Source organism: Protopterus annectens, chromosome 8.part1, assembly GCF_019279795.1.
Source record: "Protopterus annectens isolate FY-2018-M chromosome 8.part1, PAN1.0, whole genome shotgun sequence".
NCBI lineage: Eukaryota > Metazoa > Chordata > Ceratodontiformes > Protopteridae > Protopterus > Protopterus annectens.
The window spans coordinates 157,533,635-157,546,047 of NC_056742.1; the positions used below are offsets into that span (position 1 = coordinate 157,533,635).

At 43.8% G+C, this 12,413-nt stretch overlaps 1 protein-coding gene across 1 annotated transcript in view; it reads right to left on the reverse strand.

Moving 5' to 3' along the window:
- Window positions 1-5,585: 5,585 nt before the first annotated feature.
- Window positions 5,586-12,413, reverse strand: part of DYNLRB2 (dynein light chain roadblock-type 2) — a 268,106-nt gene continuing 261,278 nt past the window's right edge. Inside the window, exon 4 of the mRNA XM_044081803.1 lies at window positions 5,586-5,914. Within this exon, the coding sequence (XP_043937738.1) occupies window positions 5,871-5,914 (44 nt within the window). The 3' untranslated portion in view covers window positions 5,586-5,870. The remainder of the gene's footprint in view (window positions 5,915-12,413) is intronic.

A 12,413-nucleotide genomic window follows, 5' to 3' on the forward strand; every position in this document is an offset into this window, starting at 1 on the left:
TAGTTTGGTTTAAAGAAAACTCAGATTCCACTTTAGGAATAAAAGATGGATTAGTTCTCAAAGAATCCCTGTCCCTGTGGAAAATGAGACACAGCTGACTCACCATAAAAGAGATTGCAACTCGAATACCCTTCTTGTAGAGGTCAAGGCAATCAGTAAAACTGTTTTCCATGTTAAGAACCTCATGTAAGCCAGATCAGCTGGTTCAAATGAAGCAAGTGTTAGCTTCTCTAACACTAAATTAAGATCCCAAGGAGCAGCCACCAGCTTTCTTGGAGTCCTCTTATGCAAAAATCTTTCAAGATCTTGACACTAGACTACAATGAAAGAGGAGAATTCATGGGCAGACATGCTGAAATAGCCAATAAATGAACCTTGATACAGGAATATGAATGGTCACAGGACAGTACACAAGTACTGTAGAACCACAGAACAATCAGTCCTGAATGAGTGGTGCCAACAACATAAAAAGCAAGTAGAAAATGCTTTCCATTTGTTAAAATACAATTTTCTAGTAGCAGGCCATTTGTACCTGCTGTACATGATCAGAAAACAAGGTGTCTAAAAGGAATTAAGACCCTATCATCCAGGCAGTCAACTGAAGATGATTGATGTTGGGGTGTATCAAATACCCCCTGTTCCTGTACGAGTAGATCCGGTCTAAGAGGAAACATGGTGTTTGTCCCTGGTCACTTCCAAAAGACGGAAGAACCACAGTTGCCTAGGCCATAAGGCAGTCACCACAATGATCTTGAGGAGATTTCTTCTGAATCTTCAGACGTACCCTGCATGTTACTGGAAAGGAAGGAAAGGCATACAGGAACATTCCTGTTCAAGAGAAAAGAAAAGGCATCTGTGTTCCAGACCTTGTTACATGGATTCCTGAAACAGAAAGGTCTACCTGAGGAACTTCCCACAAACGGATCAAATCTTTATCAGCCCCCCCCCCCCCCAATGATCTAGTTCCATTCAGGAGGATCTGTCGTGGTCCTGCTCATCTTGCCTGCCATACAATTTTGCTCTGAAGGAATGTAGTATGCTTGTAGAGTGAGATTTTGCAGTGAACAGCATCGTAAGCTAACACGGCTAGTCTGCAAAGGAGGTAAACCTGGTTCTACCCCGGTTGCTGATGTACAAAATAACTGTGGTATTGCCTGTAACCACTTGAAGAGGCCCTGGGTACCAAAGATGGTTCAGAGAATTGAGTGCCTTGATCAGGGTAAGCAACTCCTTGATATTTATGTGCTTTCACCTACTTTTGGTATCCCACATGCCCTGCAATTTTATCCTTCCTGAAACTGCTCCCAAAGCAAAAGCTGAAGCTTCTGTGATGAAGGACTAGTTTTCAGCAGGAGGGGACCTGGATGTAAGGATATCTGTCAGCTCCACAAAAAGATTTTGCTTCTGAAAAACCCAGCACTGGGATTTGAAAAGATAAAGGATGTTGATACTGGCACCAAAGAGATTTCAGACACCACTGTATCTTTCTTGCCATGGGCTCCATGAGAATCATAGGTGCTATGAGATCCAAAATGCAGAGGTATTCCCTCATAGTGACTGAAGTCTGGGTGGAAGATCTTAAAAATAAATCTAGATAAAGAACTTTTTTCCTGTGGAAGAAAAACTCTTTGAACTGAGGTGTCTAGTTGACATCCCAGGAACAGAATCCTGTGTGAAGATGTCAAGAAAGATTTTTGAATTTTCTCTTGCAATGCCAGCTTTTGGAAGATATCTCTCACCCAAGATAAAGATATTTCTGACACTTTCAAAAAATACTCTGCAAAGGTGAGGAAGCCATCTAAATATGAAAAAAATGTGGATACCATGTAGCCTGCTGTGAGCTGTAACTGGATCTAGGCAGCCTGTGAACACTATAGGTAGAGTCCAAAGAGTAAATCACAGACCTGATAATGTGATCAGATGCAGAAAACCTTAAGAAACGTCTGAAGTCTGAAGGAATAGGGATGTGATAGCATTTTTTAACTCATTAATACCTTTGTGTTGTAGAATGTTACACCTCTTACAGCCTACACACATCAATGCATTCCAGAGCATTTCCTGAAAAATCAACCCTAAAACATAAGATAATCAAGGCTTTTCTACTGAGAGATATCCAAGATCAATAGCCTTAGTGCCATTTTATTAATAAATCCTTGTCATTTGTAATCCTGACTATTGTAAATTGGTAAGTCACTTAGTTAAAAAATCAGATCCATGAAAGAAATAGACAACATAAAGAGCTAAGAGTGTTAAATGGAAGTATATAAAAAGGTGTTATAGGCTTCAATGAGTTAAATAGAGTGTTACCAGGAAACATGAAATAGGAAAAAGAGGTAACAGGTTGTGAAGTGACATCATTTTGAATTTGGGCACTATTACAAATAGGTGTATAAAAGAAAGATCCAGAACCGGTCTCCAAGAATTTTCATTCTTTGGGACTAGGAACATCCTTGAGTAAAAAGTCTCTCTAGTCTGAAGAGACCTCTTGGATGACTTTCTTTTCTAAGAGGCTTGAAACTTCTGTTGCTGCGGGATATCAGGAAGAATAAAATATATTGGCCCTGAAGGAAAAAAATGGAGAATATTATAGCCTCTGGATACTATCTCACTGATCCACCTGTCCTGTGTGATTGCCTCTGACACATAAAATTTGACCCCTGTTGTCTCCAGACAAGGACAGTTTGGCAAATCCTCAGGGATTCTGTAGCCGTCTCCTACAAGGAAAGTTACAAAATCCCTGATCATGGGGAATTTCTTCACCTCCAGGATGGCATCTGTTTAGAAAATCCCAGTGTCCAAGGAGATTCCAGTTTGACCTCTGCTTGAACATTTGCTTCTGGCTTTTCTAAAACAATCAATCCTCTTCTAGTTACTAGAAAAAGAACCTTTGTGGAAGTGAGAACTTGTTTCTAACAACTGTGAGCATTTTCTCTCACCTTTTTTTCATCTTCTCTTTCATTTGTGTCCTGTACAAAGAGGTCCTGTCATACGAGACATTGGTAAAGGATATTTTTAAGATGACCAAAAAAGTTGTAATGATTTAGCCAGGAATGATGCCAGATCCATCCACAAGCATCACTTCCATCCAGTGCATTTGGAAGCAGTCACATGGACAGCATAAATACGTGGTTTTAGCTGACATATGTGATTCCAATTTCTTTCAGAGATCTTCATGTATTAATTTCAACATGTAAGAGGTTTAGTTGACAGATTGTACTGAAAGCATGTCATATAGGTGAGGTAAAATATTTACACAAATGGAGAATGTACTTTATGCATAAATGTTTGCCAAAGTGGTCCTTATCTTGTGGGGTGAACCACTGTCATTACAACTGAATCTCTTAGAGGACTAAGTCGCTCACCCGGACATCTTTGGGAAGGGCAGAAGATCTCCAATTATTTCCTAACAAGAAGTTCCAAAACACCGGGGTCTCTCCATGCCCCATCTACTTATGACACAGTGTTAATAGGTAGGAAGGACCACCCAAAAGGCAAGTGGGGTACAGCGGAAAGCCTCTTACAAAACTTCTTCCTCAGCCATGGCAGGGCTGCCTGGTATGTGATCTGGAAACAACAGACCTATGCCTTTTTAGACTTTCCTCCCCTCTACCCCTCTGAGTTGAGAAGGAGAGAACCAAGGCATCCAGCTTAGTGGTGTCAATGGGTGGAGGTGAGCAAACTCTCGGGACTCTCAACTGGGGCTACACTTGCACTGACTCCAAACATGCTGAAGCAGAAAAACTCAGTAACGAGGGAGCCCATCTTCCAGTCAGCATTAAGACGAGGGAAGTTGAAACAGACTGAGTGGCTGCATCAGGACACTTAAGCCAATACTGTTTCTAAGGAAGGCTTTGGTGCTAATGTCTCAATGAACAAAATGGTTGACAATGAGAACAACCCTGAAGGGCTCAGTGCCAACACAAGAGCCAAACCACTAGCAATGAGATAATAGATCCTAGTGCCAAGAAGCTTGCCAATGAGGCCACCAATGCAGATGAGGATGATCAAGCTGAATGAAGGAATAACTAGGGCCTGCAGATGGAGGAGTAGAAGATACAAGGGGCAACAGTCCATCTTCAGCCACCTTGTGGACAAAGAAAGAGGGAGAAGGAATAACTACCTCAATCTGCAACTCAATTAAAGCCTTCATCATCCTGTCCCAGACCATAAGAAGTGAGGAGCTGCAAAAATACATGGTCAAATGCAAGGAAATGGAGGAGGATAAAGGGCTTTACACTCCAGATATCTGTCCGGCTCCTTCCTGGAGGAGAAACTGTTCAGTCTGTTCCTAACGGCTAAATCCTGCAGTGCTATCACTTTTACCTGGGAAACTCCTATATTAGACACATCCTTGGAATCAAGAATTTGGACCTGACCAGTCTTTTCAAAGGGGGGTCCTTGTACTGTGACTTAGGGGTTGGAGAATACCTGCTTGAGATTATAATGCCTTTACCTTCAGCTGTCTTCCTCTTGTCTTTGAAGTTTAGAAAAAAGTTGAATACTCACTTCCTTAAAGTGTTCTTGTGTTGAAGTTGTAACAAATGTCATGTTTCACATGCATTCAAATGTTCCACTCACCCCCTCTCCAGCACACAGTGCAATGATCAAGCAATGATCAAGCATCTTCAGAGGTGATTTCCATGCATATAGTATTTCTAAAAAAATGGATGCCTTTTCCTGCTCTCTATCTATTTCTGCTAACAGTTAAAGTTGCTAGATTCCACCTAGGAAAATAAACTAGTAATAAACTAACAATACAGTAAATCCATTAAGGAGTGGCTTAAACAGTTATGTGGGAGAAGGGAGAATAAAAAGATTAATTAATTAATTAACTTTGCAATTAACACAAAAATCTTAACATGTCTCACAAAAACAGAAAAAGAAAAATCACGAAGAATAGCATATGGTGCTTTTTCTCAACTTTTCTCAGATTCAGTCAGATGTAATCTCCCTTAATTTTGGTGTGAATTCATGATCCTGGGAGCATCCTGAAGATGCTACCATGGTTAGTGGCAAACAAGATCTGAAAAGGAAGAGATGTACAGTGCATTATTTGAGTGGGGGAAAAGAGCTTGCAAAAGCCAGGTAAATGCTAAGAAGACTTGCTACTGCTACCTCTGGATTCTGAAGTGGGCAAACTGGATCAGGTAATATCTGTACATTGCACTGTCCAATGGACAATGGGACATTCACTTAAATACAATAGAACATGCACTAAAATCAGACCTGCAGTGAAGTGAGACTTGTGGTGGCCAATGCAGGTGACAGGAACAACTGACAAACTTGTGGAGATCAGCATGTTGCATGACATGAACATGCCATTAATTTATATAATTACTTCTGCACAAATAACCTCCAGAAGATCAACATTTAACTTGACAGGAAAGAAGAAAAAAGTATCAGCAAGTCTGTAAAATATTGATACTTGTGTAATAATGTAAAAAAAAATCATAATATAAGTGAAATACAAAATCAAACACCAAAGCAATAAGTACTGCACACATGTTTGTGGAGACCTGTGAATTTCACTGAATCCTTGTGTGGAGATAATCTGGATAATAAAAACAATTTTCAAAAACAACAGGGGCTTGCCAACTAAGTTGTTTTTATTGTTTACTTATAAAATTATAGTAAACAAACAAAAATTACATAATATACTTAACAGCACATCAAATGACATACTCTAACTGCAGAGGGCAAAGTACAAGGAAATCAGAAATTTTAATTAAACTGAAACCAAAAACACAAATTCTTTTCATTGTTTGGTTTGAGTACAGCAATATGAACTTGAAGGCTGCAGATTCTTCTTCTTTTTCATAAATACATCACAGTTTATCTTCTGATCATCATAGCTGTCCAACCATAAATTACTATTCACTTGGGTTTTGAATAACAATCAGTAGGTAATCCTTATCTGTTAACACCAAAACAAAGTTTTAAAAGGTTAAACATATAAAGCATAAATGAATTCAGAACACCTCAGCTTTGAATTTTTAAAGATCAACCTTTTTTTTATTTATTTTTACAGACAACTGGTAATCATTGAAGTCATACATCATTTAATAAACAAGCAGATGTGGATAAAGAAGACACTGTATGAATCTGTATGTTTCCCTTGTCAGTTTTTTAATTTAACTATCAGCTTAAAATACAGTTAAATAATATATGTGAAGTTAAAAAGAAGTCATGTACTCACCATAACGTTCCATCTGAGTAGTTGTACTTCATTTGTCTTCAACTTGTGGATCTCGGATCCACATCGGCTCTGACACAGCCGCAGTTTCCAGCTATGGATCCGAGCTCCAGACTCCTCCCCTTACCCACAATGCCTCCTTGTCTTCCTTCCTCCATCACACAGAGTTTGCTGCCCAAGAGGTATCAGACACCCGACCCAATATCACCTTATCATAACAAAAGAATTTCCATGACACTCCCAGGCCAAGATTGAGCCAATGGCCACACAATTTATGCAAAGCTAAATGCAGACTGCATCAATGATAAGGTCAGGGGAAAGGGGGGGGTTGAAGACAAATGGAGTACAATTACTCGGATGGAACGTTATGGTGAGTACATAACTTCTTTATCTGAAGTAGTTTACTTCATTTGGTCTTCAACCTGTGGGACAGAGTCCTCAGCTACTAAAAACTCCTGGGTGGCCCTCATGGAAGGATGTTCTGGAGCACCACAGAGCCAAAGGATGCTCTGTTCCTAGACACAATGTCCAGCTTGTAATGTGAAATAAAGGTATGAGATGAGGACCACATGGCTGCCAAACAGATATCATCCAGAGACACCCTAGACCAGAAGGCAGCTGACATAGCCAAAGATCGGGTGGAATGTGCTTTCACTTGACCTGGCAGAGACCTACGTTTCACAGCATAGGCTCGAGCAATGCATAGAGAAATCCAGCGAGCAACTGTTACCTTGGAAACTAGCTTGCCTAAGAAGGTTTGGCATAAGACATGAACAACTGATCAGATTTACGAAAAGGTTTCGTCCTGTGTAAAAAAAAATCTCAGCTGTCTATGGACATCAAGCAGATGCGGCTTAAGCTAGGGAAAAAAAACTGGCAAATTGATAGTCTGATTAATACTGGCTTCCGAGGCCACCTTAGGAAGGAAAGATAGATTAGTGTGCAGAAACACTGTCTTTGTGAAAGATCATGTAAGGCACCTTAATAGAAAGAGCCTGAAGCTCTGACACTCTTCTGGCTGAGGTAATGGCCACCAAGAAAGCAGTTTTCCAGGTTAAAAATTGCAAATCAACTGAGGCTGCAGGTTCGAAGGGTGCAGAAACCAATGCCTGTAACACTAAATAGAAGTTATGTCCTTACCATAACGTTCCATGTGGAGTGTTCATCTCGCCTTTGTTCTTACACATGGGTTCGGAGCCGATCCTCGGCTCCGTGCCGGCCGCTTGCAAGCTCTGCATCGAGAAGAAGCTCGAGATCACCTAATACCCACAATCCCCCTCTGCCTTTACCTCAGATCTAGTTTGCAAGCAAACCAGCAGCCAGAGAGAGTACACTCATGCCAAAATTTGCATAATCAAGAAATCATCTATATACATATATACACACATGTGCATCATACAAATACAACCACTGCAAATGCAGAAGGAGAATACTCCAGACCAGGAACCAAATTGAACGTTCTTCCTGAGGGTGGGAGGGTGGGAATGTAAGAACAAAGGCGAGATGAACACTCCACATGGAACGTTATGGTAAGGACATAACTTCTATATGTGAGAGTGTTCAATCTCGCCGTTTGTTCTTACACATGGGTAGCGTCCCTTTGTTCTTACACATGGGTAGCGTCCCTAGCTCCATGTTCCTGAGGAACTCACGGGAGAACGTTCTTGAGCACAGTGGAACCAAAGGTTGCCCTATCCCTAGAAACCCTGTCCACTTTGTAATGAGAGATGAATGTATGCGGTTTAGCCCAAGTAGCAGCTGCACAAATCATGTCTAATGGTAGGCGAGCTGCGTGAGCCAAGGATGTAGACACTGATCTTGTAGAATGTCCTTTAGGTTTGACAGATAAGGTTTGATTTGAAGAATCATAAACGTATATGATACAATCAGTTAGCCATTTGGAAAGAGTTCGTTTAGTAATCGCTACACCTTTCCTGCTGTCAGCAAAGGCTACAAAGAGTTGATCAGATTTCCTGTGATCCTTTGTTCTATCCAAATAAAACCTGAGTTGTCTATGGACATCCAATTTGTGTAACATATACTCTAACTTATTAGTGTGATTTTTGAAAAAGGTGGTTAATTCAATGGACTGATTAATGTTATTGGTAGAGCAAACTTTGGGAAGAAAGGATGGATTAGTGCGAAGAGATACTCTGTCAGAGTGGAAGATCAAATAAGGGTGTTTAATAGAAAGAGCCTGAAGCTCAGACACTCGGTAGCCATTACATCCGCTAGGCAAGAAGAGAGTCTTCCACGATAAAAACTTCAATGGGCAAACGGAGGCTGGCTCAAAAGGGGGCAACATCAATTTAGATAGTAAAAGGTTCAGATTCCAAGGTGATGTAGGAGTTCTAACTGGTGGTCTAATATGAAAAGATCCTTTTAAAAAGGCCTTACAAAGTCTGTGAGCCATAATAGGTGCCCCACATTCTTCCACATGAAAGTTGGAAATGGCAGCCAATTGCACTCAAAGTGGCAGGAGAAGCTCCTTCATGGAACAACTCTGTTAAAAACTCCAAGATCTTGTTTAACGGAGCTATAACAGGGTCCAAATGATGTGAATTCGCCCAGAAGACGAAACGCTTCCATTTACTGGTGTAGGTCTTTGTAGTGGAAGCTTTATGAGAAGCCACTAATATATTCTGAACTGCCGGTGTAAGAGAATCAGACCTGGCTAAAAAGGGAAGCGGAGCAGCCAAGCTGCTAGATGGAGTGATTCGAGAGATGGGTGAGGAACTCCTGACGAGTGAGTCAGTAGATCTGGCTCTGGGTCCAGAATCCAAGGTCCCCGAATGCGGTGTTGCAATAGAAAGGGGAACCAAATTTGACGAGGCCAGAATGGGGCAATGAGGATTATCGTCCTCTGAAGGTTGTTGGCTTTCTGCAGAAACTTTGCAATCAGGGGAAAAGGAGGAAAAGCGTACAGGAGATCTGGGGGCCAATTGTGCACCAGCGCGTCCCTGGGAACTTCCCCTGGAGGGGGTAATAGGGCAAAGTAGCTCCTGCATTTGGCGTTCATTGGAGACGCAAAAAGATCGCAGGAAGGCTGGCCCCACTTGCGAAAAATCGTCTTCGCAATTGACTGTTTGAGGGACCACTCGTGAGGCAACAGGATTGCTCTGCTCAGCCTGTCGGCTATGACGTTGGATGACCCCGGGATGTGCGTTGCGATCAGAAAGCGACCCGTGGACTCCGCCCATTGCCAAATTCTCATGGCCTCTCTGCATAGCTGATAAGACCTGGTTCCCCCTTGCTGGTTTATGTACCAGACTACAGACATGTTGTCTGTCTGAACTGCAATAGTCCCTAGAGGAAGAAGGGGAGCAAAGTGTTGCAACGCTAGAAACACTGCCCTCAACTCTAGAACATTGATGTGCAGATTGTACTCCAAATTGGTCCATTCGCCTTGGACTGTCTGTCCCTGAAAAATGCCCCCCCACCCTATCAGGGAAGCGTCCGTGGTTATTGTCGCTGTCGGCGTGGGTAGCACAAATGGTCTTCCGCTGGAAAGGTTGCAAGTCTGAAGCCACCAGGTTAGGTGTGATTTGCATGTTGTTTGTAATCAGAATTTCGTGTGTCAGAGGTAGCTGTTGGAACGACCATTGTGCAAACAGTAGCCATTGTAGAACTCTCATGTGCAGTCTTCCCAATGGTATCGCAATGAGAGAAGCTGCCATGAGACCCAAGACCTTCAGAACCAGCTTTGCTGGGGATTTTTTGGATGACAGAAGGAGAGAAATGTGGCTTTGTAGTGAGACTATCCTTTCTGGAGGGAGCCTTAGAGTTAAATGATGCGTATCTAATTCCGCTCCTATGAATAAGATATGCTGTGATGGCTGTAGTAAAGATTTTTCGAAATTTACGGAAATTCCGAGGTGAACACAAAGTTGTAGAGTGTAATCCTGGCCTGTATCAGTTGGCCGGTGGTGGCAGAAAGGAGCCAGTCGTCCAGATACGGAAACACCTGGAATCCTAGGCGTCTCAGATGAGACGCTACCACTGCCATGCATTTGGTGAAAACCCTGGGGGCTGAGGTTAGACCAAAGGGCAGGGCTCGAAACTGATAGTGACTGGCTCCCAGCCGGAAGCGCAAATGATCCCTGGACGCCCTGGCCATTTTGATGTGGTAGTATGCGTCCTTCAGATCTATTGAGCACATCCAGTCGTCCTTCTGTAAGAATGGAAGGATCGATTGAAGCGTGACCATTCGGAACTTTTCTTTCTTGACAAAGGTGTTGAGGTTGCTTAGGTCCAGAATCGGCCTCCAGTCCCCTGTCTTCTTTGGAACTAAAAAGAACCTTGAGTAAGTTCTGAATCCTATTTGGTCCGCTGGGACTGGTTGGATGACTCTTTTCTAGCAGCTTTGAAATTTCTATAGCTGCTGGGTCTTGCAGATGGGGCGGCACATCTGGGAGTCTTTTCTTTGGAATGGGAGTGGATAGAAAGGGTATTTTGTAACCTCTGGTAACCACGCTTTTTACCCAGTTGTCTGTAGTAAGATTCTGCCAGGCCTGAGGGTATAAAGCTAAGCGACCCCTGACTGCCTCCAGAGCAGGACAGTCGGGCCTCCTCTCAGGAGTGCTGAAGGGTTTTCCAGGGGGTGTATCCCTGTCACCTTGGTTTTGCGGACCCCCTCTGCCGCCAGGGCGGCGTCTTCCACCTCTGCCCCCTCCTCTGCCTCTAGAGGGGGCATCACCCTGTGTGCCTGGGAAAGATCCTTGGGGTTTTCGAAACCACATTTTTCCACCGCGTTGCCCTTTGGGGTACGGTCTGGATGGGGTGGAAAAACGGACTCCGACAGCAGACAGAGTCTTTCCCTCCTGTTCACACCGGGTAAGGGTCTCCTTTACTTTGGGGCCAAAGAGAGTGGCACCATCAAATGGGGCGTTAGTAAAGGAAGACTTGAAGGCTTCCGAATGAACATAAGCGCATCCAGGATTGTCTGCGGAGAGCAATCGCTGAAGCTGCTGCCCTACTCGATCCCTCGGCTGCGTATATCAGCCTCATGGATGAGTTAACAATGGATGTAAGGGTATTGAGATGTGCTGTAACTTTCTCTGAAACAGCAGCATCTGTAGTACCCTGGAGGGTATCTCCCAGCTCTTTGATTAGATCCCTCTGTAGACGTGTAAAATGGGTCAAATAGTTCAGGGATCGCATAGAAAAAGCCGCTGAACTAAAAATGCGCTTCCGTATCTGTCCATAGTCCTGGAATCTTTGTTAGGCGGATGGACAGATGAGGAAGATTCCGACATCTCCTTTTTCGTGGCCGTTGCCACCACCATGGCGTCCACTGGAACTCCCTTTGTGAGGTAAGCCTTGTCTTGGGGTGCAGTGATGTACTTATTAGGCTTCCTAGGGACTGGTTCCACCGTGTCAGGTGTCTCCCACGCCCTTCGAGCAATTAGCTCCATTAACTCATCGAAGGGCGGAGTGACACAGGAGGAGGAAGGGCGAGCACCGAATGCCTTCAGCAAGACTGACTCATCCTCAGAAGGGGGAAGGGACTGCCAATAACCTCTCTGCTTTAGGATCTCCAAGATGTCAGAAAAGGAGACATCTTCTGAAGGTGACTTTGGGGACCCTTCTGACTCATCCAAGTCAGTATCGGATGTCAAAGATTCTTGTGGAGAATCTAAGTGTCTCCTCTTACACAATCTTTTCCTAGGGACTTCTTCGGGGGGGGCATCCGAAGAAGCCTCCGAGGAAGAGGGGGCACCCTCCAGGGGTGGCTGAGACACCGGTGCTCGACGCTTGGATGTGGCCGTTGGTGCAGAGGAAGATAACGGTCCTTTATGGGGAGGAGAGGCTGCTTCTACTGATGTGGTTGTCTGGGTAGACAACACCTTCCTCATGAGATCGAAGGCCCTCGGGTCCCGAGTCGAGGTATCTCCCGGTTCCGAAGAAATGGGAAGAATCCCCGAAACAGGCACCGAAGGCATCGACCCAGAGGACGGAGCCAAATCGATCCGAGCCGAGGCCCCGAGAGGAAGAGTCGGAACCGAAACATCGGTTCGACTCTCGGCCCCGGAACCAAGGATGGATCTTTGGCACCGAGACTCCGGTACCGGATCCGACGGAGTCGAGGTGAACAGAGCCGACCGAGAAAAGGACGGTTCTGGCACCGAGGGCTCCACAATCAGTAGATCAACCTCTTCCGGCTCCAAAGACTGGACAGGTCTCAGAGGAGGAAGGGATGGAGATAATGGAAGGCCTTCAA